Source organism: Ursus maritimus, unplaced genomic scaffold (genome assembly GCF_017311325.1).
Source record: "Ursus maritimus isolate PB19 unplaced genomic scaffold, ASM1731132v1 scaffold_7, whole genome shotgun sequence".
Taxonomy (NCBI): domain Eukaryota; kingdom Metazoa; phylum Chordata; class Mammalia; order Carnivora; family Ursidae; genus Ursus; species Ursus maritimus.
Genome location: NW_024426885.1, coordinates 31,478,120 through 31,495,396, shown reverse-complemented (window position 1 = coordinate 31,495,396; position 17,277 = coordinate 31,478,120). Strand labels below are relative to the sequence as shown.

General features: G+C 36.2%; 1 protein-coding gene across 1 annotated transcript in view; it reads left to right on the top strand.

Moving 5' to 3' along the window:
• The first annotated feature begins 2,958 nt into the window (after positions 1-2,958).
• The window catches only part of CC2D2B (coiled-coil and C2 domain containing 2B), a 97,005-nt gene continuing 82,686 nt past the window's right edge, over positions 2,959-17,277 (top strand). Inside the window, exons 1-8 of the mRNA XM_040624803.1 lie at positions 2,959-3,000; positions 4,476-4,527; positions 6,130-6,206; positions 6,539-6,605; positions 8,423-8,517; positions 13,034-13,229; positions 13,539-13,675; positions 13,777-13,905. Coding sequence (XP_040480737.1) covers positions 2,959-3,000; positions 4,476-4,527; positions 6,130-6,206; positions 6,539-6,605; positions 8,423-8,517; positions 13,034-13,229; positions 13,539-13,675; positions 13,777-13,905 — 795 coding nt within the window. The remainder of the gene's footprint in view (positions 3,001-4,475; positions 4,528-6,129; positions 6,207-6,538; positions 6,606-8,422; positions 8,518-13,033; positions 13,230-13,538; positions 13,676-13,776; positions 13,906-17,277) is intronic.

The following is a 17,277-nucleotide window of genomic DNA, read 5'->3' as shown; positions in this document are numbered from 1 at the left end:
ATGCTCCTAGATTAGAGGAAAGTTGCAAAAATCCAAGGATGGATGTGGAAGGGAGTAAAAAGAAGGGTGATCAGGCTGTAGTCAAAGGTTTATGTTAGAGCGTGGGAGGGAGGCACGACCGTTTTTTGGCCTCACTTTCAGGAAGGGCCTTGTTTTGACTTTCTTTCCAGTTGGGCCTCTTAAGTACAGGCACTGAGATGTATTGCCAGGTTTAAATAAAAGGCAACATCACAGGACTTACCTGCGTCCAGTTTCTGGACATCATGGCCCGTGTTGCTCTATGAATTAATACATTTTTATAAATCCTGTAATTAATTGGGAGTGGCAAAATTACATTACATAGTGTGTATGTGTGTTAGATATAAACTTTCAAAATACACCACAGTTTTTGTAACCTGTTTTGGCATTAATCAATCTCTATGTACCTAAAGGCTCAAGGTAAGTGAACCCAAATCTTTCTTGACCTATAAGAGCAGGTTATGGTGATTTGGGGGCTTAGTTCTGTGTAAAGTGGATGATTTAGTTTTGATGCTTTTTAAAGACATATATAAATTCACAGAAAATCCTTTGTCAAGCCACTTGTTCCTAGTTTTTTTTATTTTAGAAAATAAGATTATAGTTAACTAAAAGGTATTCATTTTCAAATTTGTCAGATAATGAAACACCTGGAAGTCATGATGCTCTCTGTAAAACATTGTGAAATAATGCTGTTATATTTCCATAACTTAGTACCAGTATATTTGTAATATATTTAATAAATTTGGCCTTAATTTTACCATAACTTTTAGCAAGACTTTAAGGTTTTTGTATAGCATCACAGTGCAAATCAAAGAAGTGTGGAGAAGCATGATTTGGGAAACACTGCTATAAGGGAGTTCAGAAAGGACTGATCATACTATGTGACAATAGATGAACTAAAATAAAGGTAAGGTTGGATTTGGGGCTGAATTCAGTTCCGCTAAGGAAGGAAGGTGGATTAATACATTTGGAAAGATTTCCAAGAGCTAGGAAAAAACTAAAAGAGAAACAAATTCCTAGTTAGTTCATAATTAACCAAAGAAATATTAATAGATATCAGAATATGCATGCTGTGACCATTCCATGTGCTAGAGATTTTTCTGTAATTTTTTTCTGCTAACACTCCTGAAACGAAATGGCATGTGACAGAAGTAATCAAGGTGATTTAATATTAAATTTACACACAACATAAAATTTCATTTCAGGAATCACCGTAGTGATAAAGGCACAACTGGATAAATTTGCAGAACCCAGAGATTTCTAAATGCTAAGCAAGAGGCAAACATTTATATGCATAAATTGCCTTCTGTTTGCTATGGATCAGAAAAGCCTGAATGAACTACTTGACTTTAATTCTCAGGTTTTGACTATGGACCTCCCGGTCATCTGAAACAAAAATAGCTAATCCTCAATTTCCTTACCCTTTAGAAAGAGCTTTAACTGCAAGAATTGCAAATTAGGAATAATTGAAGAGAAGATTGGGTTTAACTGTTGGAGCCAGTTCTTCAATAAAGAGTTGAATTGCTGTAAGAAGGTAAAAGTCTGAGTCACAATTTTTCCTTACTTCTGCAAGATTTTCAAAAAAGCAAATGCAATTTTTTTCCAGATCTTCAATTTTATTATTTTAATTATTTTGTCTATAATCATTTATTTATCTTATATCATTTATGGAATGATAAATGAACCAGATTAGAAACATCTCCAGATCTGCAAAACAATACCTTGTTAAAAATTTCTTGTATGATAATTTTTTTAATTTATCATAATATAAATATCTATAAGATGTGCTGTCACTAATGTTTCCCCTAGTTTAGCAGACAAAATTTACAGATGTACCTATCAGTAAGCCAGGTATTGATTTGAAGGTCATTTTTAGACGTTCTTGCAGAACGCAAAGTAAATTAAAAATTCTCTTTCCTGGCAATATATTCCTATTGTGCCTAATTTTGTTATGTTAGTAGAAAAAATCTTAAAGATATTTTAGAGAGTCTTAAATCAATTTCCTAAGTCTGTTTACTGATTAAACAAAGACTGTAGACCTGATTCTCTTCTGTTCTTCTGTTCTCTTCTATTACAGTAATTTTAATCATCTTCTGAATTTCTCACCTGAATGTCCCATAAACATCCATTAGCAACATCCAAAAACTGAACTTACTGATTCCTACCCCAACTACATTCCTACTTTGACAGTAATTGAAATGACGCTACCTCTCAGTGACAAACCAAACACCTAGTTTGGTTCTTCCCTCACTTTGTCTCCTCCATCTAATTGCTCATGAAATCTTGTGACTTTTACTTTTTAAATGAAGCTTTCCCCACCCTCCATTTCCACTTCCATTTTTGATTCTGATCCCTAGCATCTCTCATTGGGACTATTATAATGGCCTCCCAACCAATCTTCCTGTCTCTGGTATATATCTGTCTCCATGTTTAATCAGATATTTTTTTCTCATTTAAGTTTTATAGTTCTTAGAGGGTTCCCACATATTTTAATTGAACTTATTCCTAGGTGTTTTGAAAATGTGTTTGTTGTATTGCTATTATGAAAGTCATTTTTCTCTATTATATTAACATATAAGGAAGCTATTAACTTTGACATATATTCCTCTTGTATTCTGCCATCTAACTTTCTAATTGTGTCTAAACTTTTTGATTGAGTGTCTTGGGTTTTCTATGTATAAAAACTTATCCTCTACAAACAATGATAACTTTGTCTTCTCTTTTCTAATAATTATACTTCTTACTTCTTTTATGTGTCTTATTACATTAACCAGAATTTTTACTATATACTAAAGGTGATAGTGTATGTCTTTGTTTAGTTTCTAGTTAAATTAAAACATTTAAGTAGCATACTTTTAAGTATCACATCATACTTTCAGTAGTATATCATCCTTAAGACTATTTCTTATTTATTTAGAAAGTGGAAATGAAAGAACCATCATGAAAAAAATCTCAAAGAGAAAAGAAGATATGAAAAAAAAGGTAAGGTATTAATGGAGATTATAATGATTTTGATTATACTAATAGCCCAATTATAAATGTAGAATAATCCTGAACAATGTGATATGTTTGGCTCTATATTCAAATCATATAGTTCATATGTTAAAAAAAAATAATGAGCTTAAGAATGAATTATGCTCTTTGGTGTGTTAGTAATGCCGTAGTATTAGAAGTGAGTTATTTATTTATTTATTCCCTTATGTAAGTATTAATTCATTTACCTGTTCTCTCAGCCAGCAGTCCATTTCCTGTTTTGCTCAAAAAAAAAGAAAGTTTTTATTTTTTTAGTGAGTGACTAAAACATATAGGACCAATATCTACACATCTTTTAAAGTAACTCCAGTTAAGATTCATATTTTATCCCTGTCTTCTAGATGGGGATGGGAAGTTTGAAGAAGTGTACAGAATCCTAGGAATGCTGGGTGAGATTATTGGAAATTAAAGGGAGACCTCTATCAATCACTTACTGTCCATTGGTCCAGAATAGAATTAGGTATTTTTAATTGTGTTGAGGAAGATACTGAACATCCTAGTTTATGTTGATCTTATTCAATAGTTCTTAAGTGTGATACAGGAAGCACTGGTGGATTTTGAAGTTCTTTCAGGAGGTCTGTAGACTAGGCTCTTATTGTGATAATGTCTTTTATTTTAGTTGTTATTTAAGGAGTGTTTTGCTATTGTATTTAAACTTAAAATGAAAAACAAACTTATAGTCTGTATCGTTCTAAAAACAGACTTAACATTGCTAGTATGGTTTAATTTCAGAATATTGAGGCTTAAAAAACTTAAAAGGAAGTTTGAACATATCAAGTTTTTTTATAAAGGTAGAATATTCAATTAGAAATACCAGTAGGCAGCTAGAAATATGGTATTCAGGATCAGTAGCCAAGGTTGGAGACAGATTTGGGAAGCCCTAGGAATACATACACTCTCCAAAGCCTTGGAATGTGCCCACATGTAAGCTATGAAGAGAAGTGTGACCATTGAAGAACACAGGGAATAAGTGGCCAGAGAAGTAGAAGAGTAGAAAGCAAAGTATAGGAAGTTTCCAGAAAATAAAGGTGCCAACATTATCAGATGCTACAGAGTAATCAAGTAATAACTAACATGGGTAGAATGTTGAGTTTCAAAGTATTTTCATATGTCTGGTCTTATTTGGCCGTCCTAAAAAATATGTAAAGTTGGCAATATATGAACACTAGGAACCAACCATTGGATTTTATCATTAAAAGGTCCTTTTTGATATTACAGAGAGAAATTTCTTAACTTAAAAATCCACTGTATTTAAAGAGCTCATACCAATTGATAAAAAGATGAAATTTAAGAAAACAGGCAAAGGACGTTAATTGGCATTTTAAAGGTGATGACTTTCAAAGGGCTGATGAACATATGAAAAGATGTTCAATGCCAAAACAAAAAGATGTAAGGCAACCCACCCCCACCCAACTTTTTTGCAGATGTCGGAAGATAACAGTGCAGAAGAGAATGTAGACAAGCATCTCCAAAAAGGTTCTCAATAAGTATACCACAACTCTGATACTGCTGGTTTCTATTTTCTAAAGATGTAAATGACTACTCCTATCCTAGGGTTTCAACTGGAAACACAAGTTTCTTTTTTTTTTTTTTAGATTTTATTATGTATTTATTTGTCAGAGAGGGAGAGAGCACAAGGGGGGGTGCAGCAGGCAGAACAGGGGAAACACAAGTTTCTTAAGAAATGAGTTCAAACAGAAACTAAACTTCCTAGATAATACAAGATGGGCATAAGAAAATGTATAGTAAAGTCAACACGTGTAAAAAAAACAAATTTTGTTTTCTCTCCCCTTCTGCAAACATGGAGAAGCCACTAGTGCTTGAGACTGTGCTAGTCCATAAACATGCATAGATACGGAACCTGCTTCAGGAAGCTCCAGATCTCAGGGAGAAACATACATGAATATGGTTGAAGCCTGATTCATTCATCCACCAAATATTTAATGAGATCCTACTTCGTGGCATCTGCCATTCTAAATTCTGGGAGTAGAGTATAAACAAACCAACTAGTAATTTTTAAACTTACCAAGGAATACTGCAGTTAAAAATGGAGATTCTCATCATCTGTAGTGATTTAGCTTTATACATACCCTTTATTTCCATTAGCCCCTGTGCAACCTTTGAGTACTCAAAGGAGAAGAAAAAGAAAAATGCAAGGCAGAATAACCAATAGGCCCTCCATTTTCTACTGTACATAGGACTGCACAACCCCTGTCTTTCTCTTCCATCTGGCGGACTGTCTAGTGCATGAGCAGAAGATAACACATGGCTTAGAGGACACACACTACCTGGAACCTTCTTTATACTCTATGTTTCATATCCTTTAAGAACTGGCAGAAGTAGGGGTTGGCAGTATTGTACTGATTTTTCAGAACTGACATAAGTAGTTAAAATGGGTACCTAGAGACTTTCCTGTCTTCCTTTCAGAATTCTTTCTTTCTTTCTTTTTTTTTTTTTTAAGATTTTATTTATTTATTTGACACAGAGAGACAGCCAGTGAGAGAGGGAACACAAGCAGGGGGAGTGGGAGAGGAAGAAGCAGGCTTCCAGGGAAGGAGCCTGATGTGGGGCTCGATCCTAGAATGCTGGGATCACGCCCTGAGCCGAAGGCAGACGCTTAACGACTGAGCCACCCAGGCGCCCCCAGATTCCTTTCTCTCCAGTTTAATCATATTGAAGTGACCTGGCTTTATTATTTGTATACTCTGCAGAACAGTCTACACAGAATATGACTGTTCTCATGCTTATCTGAGCTTGCTTTTTTCTTTGTTTTTTTCTTTTTTTGACCGACTACAAAGGACTCTCTCCAATAGATGAGGATATAAAAGGCAGGGGAAAAACTCACAAAAAGAAGCAAGTTTTAGTCCTGATTATTTAGTCCAGATTGGAAAAGAGGGAAGGGACAACAGCAATTGGTCTTAGGTTCTAAGCTTACATGGGGCAAAGACCCAGTCTTCGTAATTGTCATGATCTTTAGAAATGCATGCAGTTTAGCTATTTAATAAGCACTTTTGCCACTATTGCTGTTTTATTGTAAGAAAGTGTCATGAACTCTGTATTATGTTGACTTCTTGATAGATTTAGATGCAGAGGAAAATCAAAATGTAATAGAAAGGTTGAGAGGCAAAGTAAGAGAGAAGCTAAAAAATGCTAAGGTAATGCTTCTTTTTTTCTTTCCTGTTTTCATATTTACTGTTTACTGCAGTATGTATCATAATAAACTTTTCTTTGTCAAAAAAGAGTGAAAATTTAGCCTTAACATAGCTCCTAAATTCCCAAAAGCTTCAAATTCTTTTCCATGCCTTTTTTTTCCAAACCGTGGTAACTATATATAACATCTCAAGGGAAAACATGTATATACTGGTTAAAAGAAAAGCATTGAGAAATCTTGATTTTTATCCATTTTGGGTAAAAGACTTATGAATATAATTATGTCTGTATTTGTGAAGATTAAATTTTCCACACCATTAATTATGTTGTGTTTCAGATTAATCAAGGTGAAAAGTCCTCACCTCAGCTACTCATTGATGAGAAGATATATCAATGGCCTAAGGTAAACAATTTTTTATACTTTTTAGAACAGCTTTATTGAGGTATACTTTATGTAGCAAAAAATCACTCATTTAAAGTGTATGATTTAATGATTTTTAGTAAGCTTACAGAATGATGAAGTCAGCCCTATAATCTGTTATTATCACTCCACAACAATCCCTCAAACCGATTTGCAGCACTCTGTATTCCTACCTGATGTTATTTTCATCCTAAAAAATTATAATAAGATATTATAGGTGATCCCTGACTTACAGATTTTGTTTTACAATTCAGTGTGTAATCACATATTTGAAATTTGAAATGACAACTCCTGTTCTGGGGAACTATCTTACTTAGGGTAAAGGTTGCTAAGCACGTTTAGCCAAAAGATTCCAAGTAAAATGTCTTAACTAGGATCGAAGTTTTATTTCTCTCTACTTGTAACAGGTAAGTAGTCGAAACTGCTAGGAGAGTTCTCCCATCTTCAGCAGATGGTTTCAATCTCAGAGTCTAGTGGCCAAGCTCCAGTGCCTTTGTTTGCTGGCCACAGGGAAAGAAGGAAAGAGCCAGAGGGTTGCTGATTAATCTCTTACAGGACAAGACCTGCAAGCTGCACACATTATTTCCCCTAAAGGAACGTGGGGAAAATGTTCAGGTCCCCCCCCCAAAAGTAGATTCTGTTACTAGAGATGGGGAAAAGGCAAGAATGGACAATTAGTCATTTCCACCATAAGCAACAAGACTAACTCTATAAATTTTTAAATGCAAGGAATTTTTTTTAAAGTCATCTTTGTCTCCCCCACAATGCCCTCCTTGGGTGCTTAGTAAGAATTATTTTAATTAAATTTAAAAGTAAAAGCAGACTAAAAAAAAAGATGTGTGTACATGCTATTCATTCAACAAATGAAAGTGTGCCTAAGTTGGATTTATGTAACTGTGAATAATAAAATATTGCAAGCTTGTCAAAGTCAGTCCAGAGTGTCAAGGAAGAGGTGAAAAAGAACGGAAATTGGCTTCTGAGACTCTCCATACCAACTGCCGGATAGGAGTATCTGCTCAGGAAGTTGAGGGTTTTAGCAAGTGATTTTACGATGAGCAGAGATGAAGTGAAATAAATTATATACTGACAATTTCGATACGCAACATTATTGCAGGGTGAATAACTTTTGAAGTTAATGTGACAGCTAAATTGTAGGTACAAACAGGATATAAGATAAGCTTTGTATTTTATTTATTTTTAAATTCTTTGACTTCTAGTAACTATGAGTTTTACTTTTTATTATAGAATTAATTTCTTCCCAACTCTCCATAAAAACAGTTCATTTTAATATGTGTGTGAGAAAGAAGTGGTAAGTGATTTACATGTAAAAGATTCAGACTTGACAGTACTGAAAAATGGAAGCTTATTTATCAGCAAATTTATAACTAAGGATATGCCCCTTTTAGTACTTGTAACTGTCTCCAACCGCAAGAACGTAGGTGAGCTGGTGGTACTTGGGTGTGAGTGCACACATACATGAGAGCATCTGAAAACAGGGAGAGAAAAGAAGAATTTTCCCTGAGCCCCCATTTTGAGCAAACTGTAAGGTAATACTCAGTACTCTGGCTAGAGTGAAGAGAGATTTTGGGAGGCAGAAGATTTGGGCTCTACTTTATTCTGTTTGTTAACAGAACCTTCAAAACAAAACCCAAAAAAACTTAATGAACCGAACACACTGTTGCCGCTCCTTGCTCATGAATAGGATGACAGCTACTGTTTACCATATTGCAGAAAAGTATTTCTTCCACTTATAAGCAGAGAAAATAGTCTTTTCCACCCTGAATACTGGTTTACTGTTGTTTAATCCACAGACTGAAGTCTCACTTGATGAAGGTCTTTCGTTTTTCATGCCGGGTGGTGAAGACGGCTCAGCTGTGGGCCGGTGTTCAGAGCAGGTTGGATTTGCTCCCCTTCCTCTCATGTCTCAGGCAGATAAGCTCTTTATTAAAGGCATAGAATGAAATACTTGGGTGGGAGATGAGATTTTTATTACTGAGCCACCCTTTTCTCTTTGAATGAAGAATCTGTTCAAAATAATAATTCCTAACATTTATTGAGTACTTACTGGATGCCCAATGTTATACCAAATTTTTAATATGGATTACATCCTTCAGTCCTCATAGTAATCGTGTGAGGCAGGTGTTATTGTAATGTTCATTTTAAAGGTGAGGAAGCTCAGGGATAGAGGGTGAAACATCAGAGAGCTGGAAGCACTGGCTGTCAGCTCCAAACCTTGTGTTCCTTTTCCTTTTGTTGTTCCTGTCTTTCTCTCCAAGTGCCCCCAGTTGTTCTCCATAATCTCCATTACTCTCCATAGATGCCATATTCTTCATCCCTCCCAGTCTGATCCCAGACCCTTCTAATTTCTAGCAGTTCTACCCCGTGCCTCCCAAACTCCTCAGCTCCCTGTTATTCCCTTGTGGTCCTCTCCTCCCGTACCAGTTGGTCTCATGGGTCTTTCCCATCTCCTGACTATCCATCCCTCTGCTCTTCCTGTCTGCTCCTGTTCCTTTACACTTTCTCCAGTTCCTCTCTGCCTTTAGTCTCTGCATGGTTTCCTTGGTCCTCTCCCCCAGTACTACTGAAGAACTCCCCTAGAGTTCTACCCAGTATCTTCTGATGCAGCTCAGCATTGCTTAATCCCTCAGGCCTCCTGAGTCCCTCTTGGACACCCATTTCCATTCCAATTTACTTCCCAGTCCCTTCCATCCCCCTTTCCTTGCAACCTGCCCAGTCCATTCATTCTTTCTTTGTTATTGTTGGGTTTTCTACAATAAAAACAGCTTTATCTTTTAAAAGTTTAAAGAAAGTATGTACATTATTTCTTTAAAATGCAGAAAACCATGTGAAGAAACTAAAAATCACATGAAATCCCACTGCTCTGAGATAAACCACTATCATTTTTCATACCTTTCTCAATGCTTATGCCCAGACTTGCACATACACGGACTTTTGTATGAATAGAATCATGTTTGTAAATGACAATTTCATTTTTCCAGTTGCTCAGCCAAACCCTGGTGTCATCCTTGGATCCTCTTTTACTAACAGACCTCATATTCAATTCATCACAAATTCTGTTGGTTCTACCTTCAAAGTATTCCAGAATCTGACCCACTTTTCACCACTTCCGCTGGTATAACCCTAGTCTAAGCCACCATAACCTCTCATCTGGATCATTGCCAGTGTCTCCCTCTGTTTTTTTGTTTTTTTGTTTTTTTGTTTTTTTTTTTTTTAAGATTTTATTTATTTATTTGACAGAGATAGAGACAGCCAGCGAGAGAGGGAACACAAGCAGGGGGAGTGGGAGAGGAAGAAGCAGCCTCATAGTGGAGGAGCCTGACGTGGGGCTCGATCCCATAATGCCGGGATCACGCCCTGAGCCGAAGGCAGACGCTCAACCGCTGTGCCACCCAGGCGCCCCTCCCTCTGTTTTTACTAGTGCCCCAACAGTCTCTTTTCTATATCATACAGTGGTCAGAGTGTTCCTGTTAAAATCTAAGACAGACCATTCTTTTGCTTACACCTTCTAATGTTTTCCTATCTCACTCAAAATAAAAGCTAAAGTTCTCCAAAACCTATGTGACCTCACCCGCCTTGGTACCTCTCTGACCTCATTTCTTACCACTTTGCACTTCTCCCAGCCAACTCCAGCCAGATTGGCCTCCTTCCTATTCCTCACGACATGCAAAGGACTTTGTATCTTTTTTTTGTCTAAAAAGCTCTTCCCTTATCCTCTCTCTCTCTCTCTCTCTCACTACCTTTAGGTCTCCGTTCAAATGACACATCATTTAAGATACTGTATCTGACAACCCTATCTACAATAGTACCCCTACCCACCTAGCCTGGTTTTCTCTATCTTCTTATCTTGCTTTTTTTCCCCTTCAACACACTTATCACCACCGAGCATTTATTTCTATATCTATTTGTTCATTTTCTTCCTGAAACATATTAGACGCTCAATGAATATTCCGATGAATAGTGAATAAATGAGTTTCCAACATGTGCATGCTCTGCCATGTCATCTGACCTCCCGGAGTCTCACAATATGGGTTAAGGAATGAGCTTTTCTGGGAAAACAAGAGAAGGTCGCCCAGTGGATACCAGGGGGTCAGGTTAGGGCTGCTTTTCCTTCCCAGAGGGCGTGCATGAGGGAAATTAGGTCAGTGAGGCAGATAGGCTATTTGGGCTTTAGTAAGGCAGGTTTAGATGTGGGTTGTTTGGAGGTGTTGTCTTGAAAAGCCATTGCCCCGTACCTGGTGACTTCGAGGTCCATAGGAAACTACTGTCCTCATCACAGGGAGGAGAAATCCACTGTTTGGGAGATGGAGTTTCTTCCTGCTGGGAGAAAGGGGAGTCCTGGTCCCAAATAGGTTGTCTGGGCAGCCCAGAGTGAGGTCCAAGGTTATTTTTGGACAGTTCTACTCATCATACCATGATTAGCAAGGCTTGTTCCCATGACATAGGGGGAAATATCTCTTTTTTACCACACCATGCTCAGGAGTATCCATCTAGAGTTATGAATGGAAAGTCTGAATGCCTTCTGACCTCATACTCCCTGTCACACAACACCTAACCAGACACTGCTCTGCTGTGAGCTGCATAGTGAAGACCAGGAAGGTGATCCGGGAGAGCAGCTAGCCTCAGATTAAGTCAGGAATAGTTGGTCAGGTCAGGGTTATATTGGTTGAAATCACAGTTTGTCTCAGGCTAAAAATATAGGCTAGTTGAATCGGGTAAGGTTTATAAAAGAGGCCTGTTTAGTCACAAATAAAAGGCTGGGATCCAAGATGAGGGTTGACATGCTCAGCCGTCAGGACAGGCCTTAGCTCTGAACGCAGATTGAAAGCCCTGGTCCACACTAAGGGTGTATGAGGGATGTCTAGTAATGGGAGCTCGAGCCCCCCCCCCCTTTTTTTTTTAAGATTTTATTTATTTATTTGACAGAGAGAGACAGCCAGCGAGAGAGGGAACACAAGCAGGGGGAGTGGGAGAGGAAGAAGCGGGCTCTTAGCAGAGGAGCCTGATGTGGGGCTCGATCCCAGAACGCTGGGATCACACCCTGAGCTGAAGGCAGATGCTTAACGACTGCGCCACCCAGGCGCCCCTCAAGCCCCTTTTTGTAGGTGACTGGAATCTTCAGAGATCCCCTGTGTAGAGATCCCCCAAATCTTGCTTGTAGATGTCAGTGTCATACCTGGTTTGAATTCTGGAAAAGATGCCATAAAGGTTTTTGGATATAAAATACTTTGTTGATTTCATGATGAGGATAGGAAAGAGGGTATAATGTTGTGATGACTTGATATGAACCTGGGTGTTGATTAACTATATTAATTTCTTAATTTTGTCGGAGCTAGTCAAAGCCACGTAAGGTTCTCTATTCAAAGGAATTCTGTGATTATTTTTAAATTTAACTGCTTAACTCAATGCATGTTTTGGAAAATTGAGGGATTTTATTTGCATGACTCACACATTTTCTGTCTCCTTCTGTTTTTCAATATATATAGATTTCAAATTAGACAAGTACAGTCATCCAGAATTGGTGATTTTTGTGTGTGTGAAGAGACTCATATAAAATTTCTGATCCTGATATAAAAGTATACCATTTTTATATTTAGTAATACATCTGTTTCGATACCTATATTCAGATTGTTTGTAATTTTCATAGTATCTATCATATTTCAGAATTTCACTATAGTCACTCTGCCGTAGACTTTTTTTTCTTTTTAAGATTTTATTTATTTATTTGACAGAGAGAGAGACAGCCAGCGAGAGAGGGAACACAAGCAGGGGGAGTGGGAGAGGAAGAAGCAGGCTCCCAGTGGAGGAGCCTGATGTGGGGCTCGATCCCAGAACGCCAGGATCACGCCCTGAGCTGAAGGCAGACGCTTAACGACTGAGCCACCCAGGCGCCCCTCTGCTGTAGACTTCTATGTTGACTCTTTTCTTTTTTTTTTAAATACCATCCAGAAACCAGCATGACTGCTCCATATCATTTTAGGTAATACTGCTTTCTGAATGGTGAAAAAAAAATGTGGTTTAAGGCTGCATGGCTTGACGTCTCCGGACTTTGCCTTACACTGTGAATTCTTAGTGGTTGAAATATCATAGTCCAATATCTCAGGGCATTTTCCATGGGAGAGGAGGTGCTTGATTGTAGTTCTATTTCAGTAGTCCTTCATTGTGAATTGCAAAGAAGGGTTACAGAAAAATCATACTATGTACTATTAAGCCTTAAATGAGTTCTTCCTATGTTCAATGAAATTTTATTATAACAGTTTCAACTTGAACTTGAACTAGGTGGCATGGCTCAGAAAGACAATTCACAGCAAGGTCCCAATACATCTCGCTTATCTATATATTAATCATTAGGAACAGCATATTTACTTATTTTTTCTTTTTGGTATTCAGCAGATATCAGTAAATGATAGTTACCCCAAACATTTTTCGCTTGGTGATAATTTACAAAATTTTGCTGAAGGCCAAGATGATTTTATGGAGGAAATCATTTTCCCCGATTTACTTGAAGTAAAAGCTGCTGAATATGAAGATGATCAAGAACAAATAAAAAAACAACAGGCAAACATTTGTGTGCCAAGTAGTTCTCCAGGTAAAATTGTTGACAACAAAATATTTAAGTCATTAATGAATCATATTATAGAATAGTATCTTCTTTGTAAGTTGGATAGATAAAAAGTACTGATCTAAAATTACAGGAAGTTTTCTGTATTTGTTCTTCACATCTTCTCTGACTTTAAGGAAACTAGTTAAAAGAACTCATTTATCATATATATATGTATTTAGACTTCCTGCTAAACTTTAGTGGTAGGGTATATGATAGTTACCTTTTTCTTCTTGTTTGGTCAATGCCAGTTTAATATTTTGGACTTCAAAGTAATATCTAGGTTTTGTTCTTAAGTGGCCAACCAGCGTAAACTGCCAAAAGATATGATTCCACGCATTTTGGAAGATGAAGGATTCTATATTCAGAGAAAGCCACAAATATATAAAAAGACCTGCAACAAAATGGAAAATCGCCTGCTTACCCTAGAAGAGGCAAGTGCGCCAGCTAACAAGTTACACCACTCATTGTTAGTGCGTGACAGTTGTTTTTAGTGAAATATTTTTTTACGATATTTCTTGAATATTTTTGATAGGGAAAATGTTGGTTTGAAGAAAGTGGAGAAATTATGTCATTACCTTCGCCCATTAGACAGTCATGGAACTTCAGGTCAGACACAAGCAAGGGATCTTTAAATCCAGCGCTAAAGACCATATACAGAAAGGTAACCAACAGCAGTTTATTTGTGATTCTGGTTGGAATCAATTGTAATTAAATTGTAATATCAATTGTAATGTCAATTATAACTTATGTGTTTGTGGTGTTAATTCACCCTGTAAAGATACTAATAAATCTAGTAATGTAATGTCAAAACTATCATGAAATGTAAAATAGCCATTAAAATTATGTTTTTGAAGAATATTCAGTGATATAGGGAAATACTCAAAATGCAAAGTGAGAAAAGCAGAATGCAAAGTCATATTATATGATCCTAATTTTATAAAAAGAGATAATGAATGAATTTCTCAATGAATGAATAAATACATACATATATGAGTAGATAGATTAAAAGAGTGGGAAATATATCAAATAATTATCTCTGGATAGTAGGACATGATTATTTTAATTTTTTTCTTTATTTCTTTCTCTATTTCTTTGTCTGTTTTCTAAATTTCAAAAATGAATGTGTATTATACACATAATCAAAGAAACAAATTTTATATAATTCCAAGACATTATGAAAATTAGAAGTCCATTAACCTAATGAGAAGAAATATTTAGACAGAAATATTTATATTTAAAAATTGGCTTGAAAAATTTAAATCAGAACTATGTACAAAAACTCAATTGCCCATTCATTTGCCTTACCTATTCCATATATAAGAAATATGGCTGTAAGTAGATATAAAGTGGAAAAATACCTACTAAAAATACTTATAGGATGTTATTCTTTATTTCTTCTGTTGTTTTGAACCTGTGAGTTACTTCTGTTCTCCCAGTAATTACAGGCCTTCCTTCTGTAGTTAATGCTTTTTCTTTACAATTGTTCCCACAACTGAAGAGATGAATAGTTTTGGGAGTCTCCTTGTCTTTCTATAACATGTAAGGATCTTCTTTATATATGATATATGATCTTTTCTTCCCTAGTTTCTATTTCTTTCCCAGAGAATTCAGGAAATCAAAAATTTTTTTCTTATATTGTGATATGTTTTTCATATCTTTATACTGCTTATAAATTGTTCTCAGGACCTTCTAAAAATATACCAACACTTTGTGCTGCTAAGAAAGCCTTTTATTATTTAACTATATAAAATGCATTTTAGCTCTATTTAATTTTCCAAACTTCTATAAATTACAGACATATACAATTGTCTACCAAAACTTCTGATCATTTGATAAGTAGAATTCTACCCAACCAGAAGCAAAGAAATTCAATGATGAGGATGTATAAGTTAGGTCCTTGGTCTTTTTATTGTCTTTTTCTTCATATTCTTTGCCTGATAATCCCAGCTTCCATGACAGCTGCTACCATGTGCTTGCTGGTGACTCCCAAACATGTGTCTTTCCCAGATCTGTGCCTGATCCTCAATTGCATATATAGAGTTACTTTTAGAATACTCAATCTGGTGTCTTTTTTTTTTTTATATTTATTTATTTTGGGGGGGCAGTGGGAGAGAGAGAGAATCTCAAGCAGACTCCCCACCTGTGTGCAGACCCCGATGTGGGGCTCTATTCTCATGACCCTAAGATCATAAGCTGAGCCAAAACCAAGAGTTGGATGCTCAACCCACCGAGCCACCCAGGGGCCCCTCAATCTGGTGTCTTAAGATCAGTACACCTAAAAGAGAATTGCCATTGCCTCAATTAGAGGCAGTTTTGCTGTGAAGCTAATGAGTTTTAAGCTTAGGGTCCCTAACTGTGCAGAGGTCCCTTTCCAAGGCTCTGAGAGGAATGTTAGCAATGTATTGACTCAGTTATCTTTATGTACAGAAATACAAATATATCAAGTATATTAGCTTGATAAATTTACATGAAGTCAACATGAGTCCTTGAGAACAAGGATAGAATATTAGCAACATTCTAGAAGTCCCCCTCATGTCCTTTTCCAGTAACTATTTCCCCTCAAGGTAACTACTATTATAACTTCTAGCACTGTAATTACTCTTACCTGCTACTTTTGCCTGTTTTACATAAGTGTAAAAATAACGTAGGTATTCTGTGTTGTTGCATGCAACAATAATTGGCTTAATCTTCTTGCTATGTAGAACTCCATTGTATGAAAAATATATTTCTTTTTCTATTCTCTGGGGAGAATTGTACAATATTGGTGTTATTTATTTCATAAGTGCTTGGAAGAATTCACTGATGAATCCATTTTGGCCTGGAAATTTATTTGTGGAAATGTTTTCAAATATAGATACAGTTTCTTTAAAAATAAAAGACTGTCTAGTGGAAAGAATCATGTGTTCATGGATTGGAAGACTTAATATTGTTAAAATATCCATACTACCCAAAGCAGTCTACAAATTCAATGCAATTTCTATCAAAAGAAACAGAAAAACAATCTTAAAATTCATATGGAACCACAAAGGACCCTGAATAGCCAAAACAATCTTGATAAAGGAGAAGAAAGCTGGAGAGAATGGTATCATCATAATGGCAGAATAGAAGTTTTCTGTTGTCTTCCTCCCCTAAGTACACTGATTCTGACAATCACCCATGGGCAAGAGTGCCTTTGTGGAAGTACACAAGTCCAGTGGAGATTTCTAGCATACCTCTGAAGTAAAAAAATAAATATATAAAATAAAAGTCTGAGATTTTTTGCTCGGTCTAGAGTTCTAGATTAGATGTTATTTTGCTTTTACCACTTCGAAGAGAGCTTTCCACTCTCTTTTGAATCTCATTGTTTCTATTGAAAAGCTGTCTTTTTTTTTTTAAGTATTTATTTATTTATTTATTTATTTATTTATTTATGGGGGGGGGGTTGTGTAAGGGGCAGAGGGAGAGGGAAGAGAGAATCTTAAGCAGAATCTATTCCCTGAACAGAGCCTGACATGAAGCTCGATCTCACAATCCTGAGATCATGATCTGAGCTAAAATCAAGAATCAGACGCTTAACTGACTGAGCCACCCAGGCCACCTTGAAAAGCCATCTTAAGGTCTTATTTTGGTTTTCAGTTTTTCTCTTTGGTTTTCAATAATTTCTACTGTAATATGTTAAGCTGTGAGTTTTTCAATATTTATTTTGCTTTGGGGTATTAGAACCTCCTGAATGTATGATTCCATGTCATCCATCAGTTTTAGAAAAATTCTTAGCCATTTTCTTAGCAAATATGACTGATGCCTCAGTCTCTTCTTTCTGTTATAGGACTTTAAGTACACATGCCCCTTGTATCTTATTTTGCTTTTTTAATATTCTTTATTACTTGTCTTCTCTCTGATCTTTAGTCTGAATATTTTTTATTTGCTCTGTCTTCTAGTTCACTTATCTAATTTTCTGCTCTGTATTATCTCTTGTTAAATCCATCCAATGAATTCTTTCTCTTTATTCATTTCTTTTTTATTTAGAAAGAGTTCTCCCTTTTTCACCTTAAGA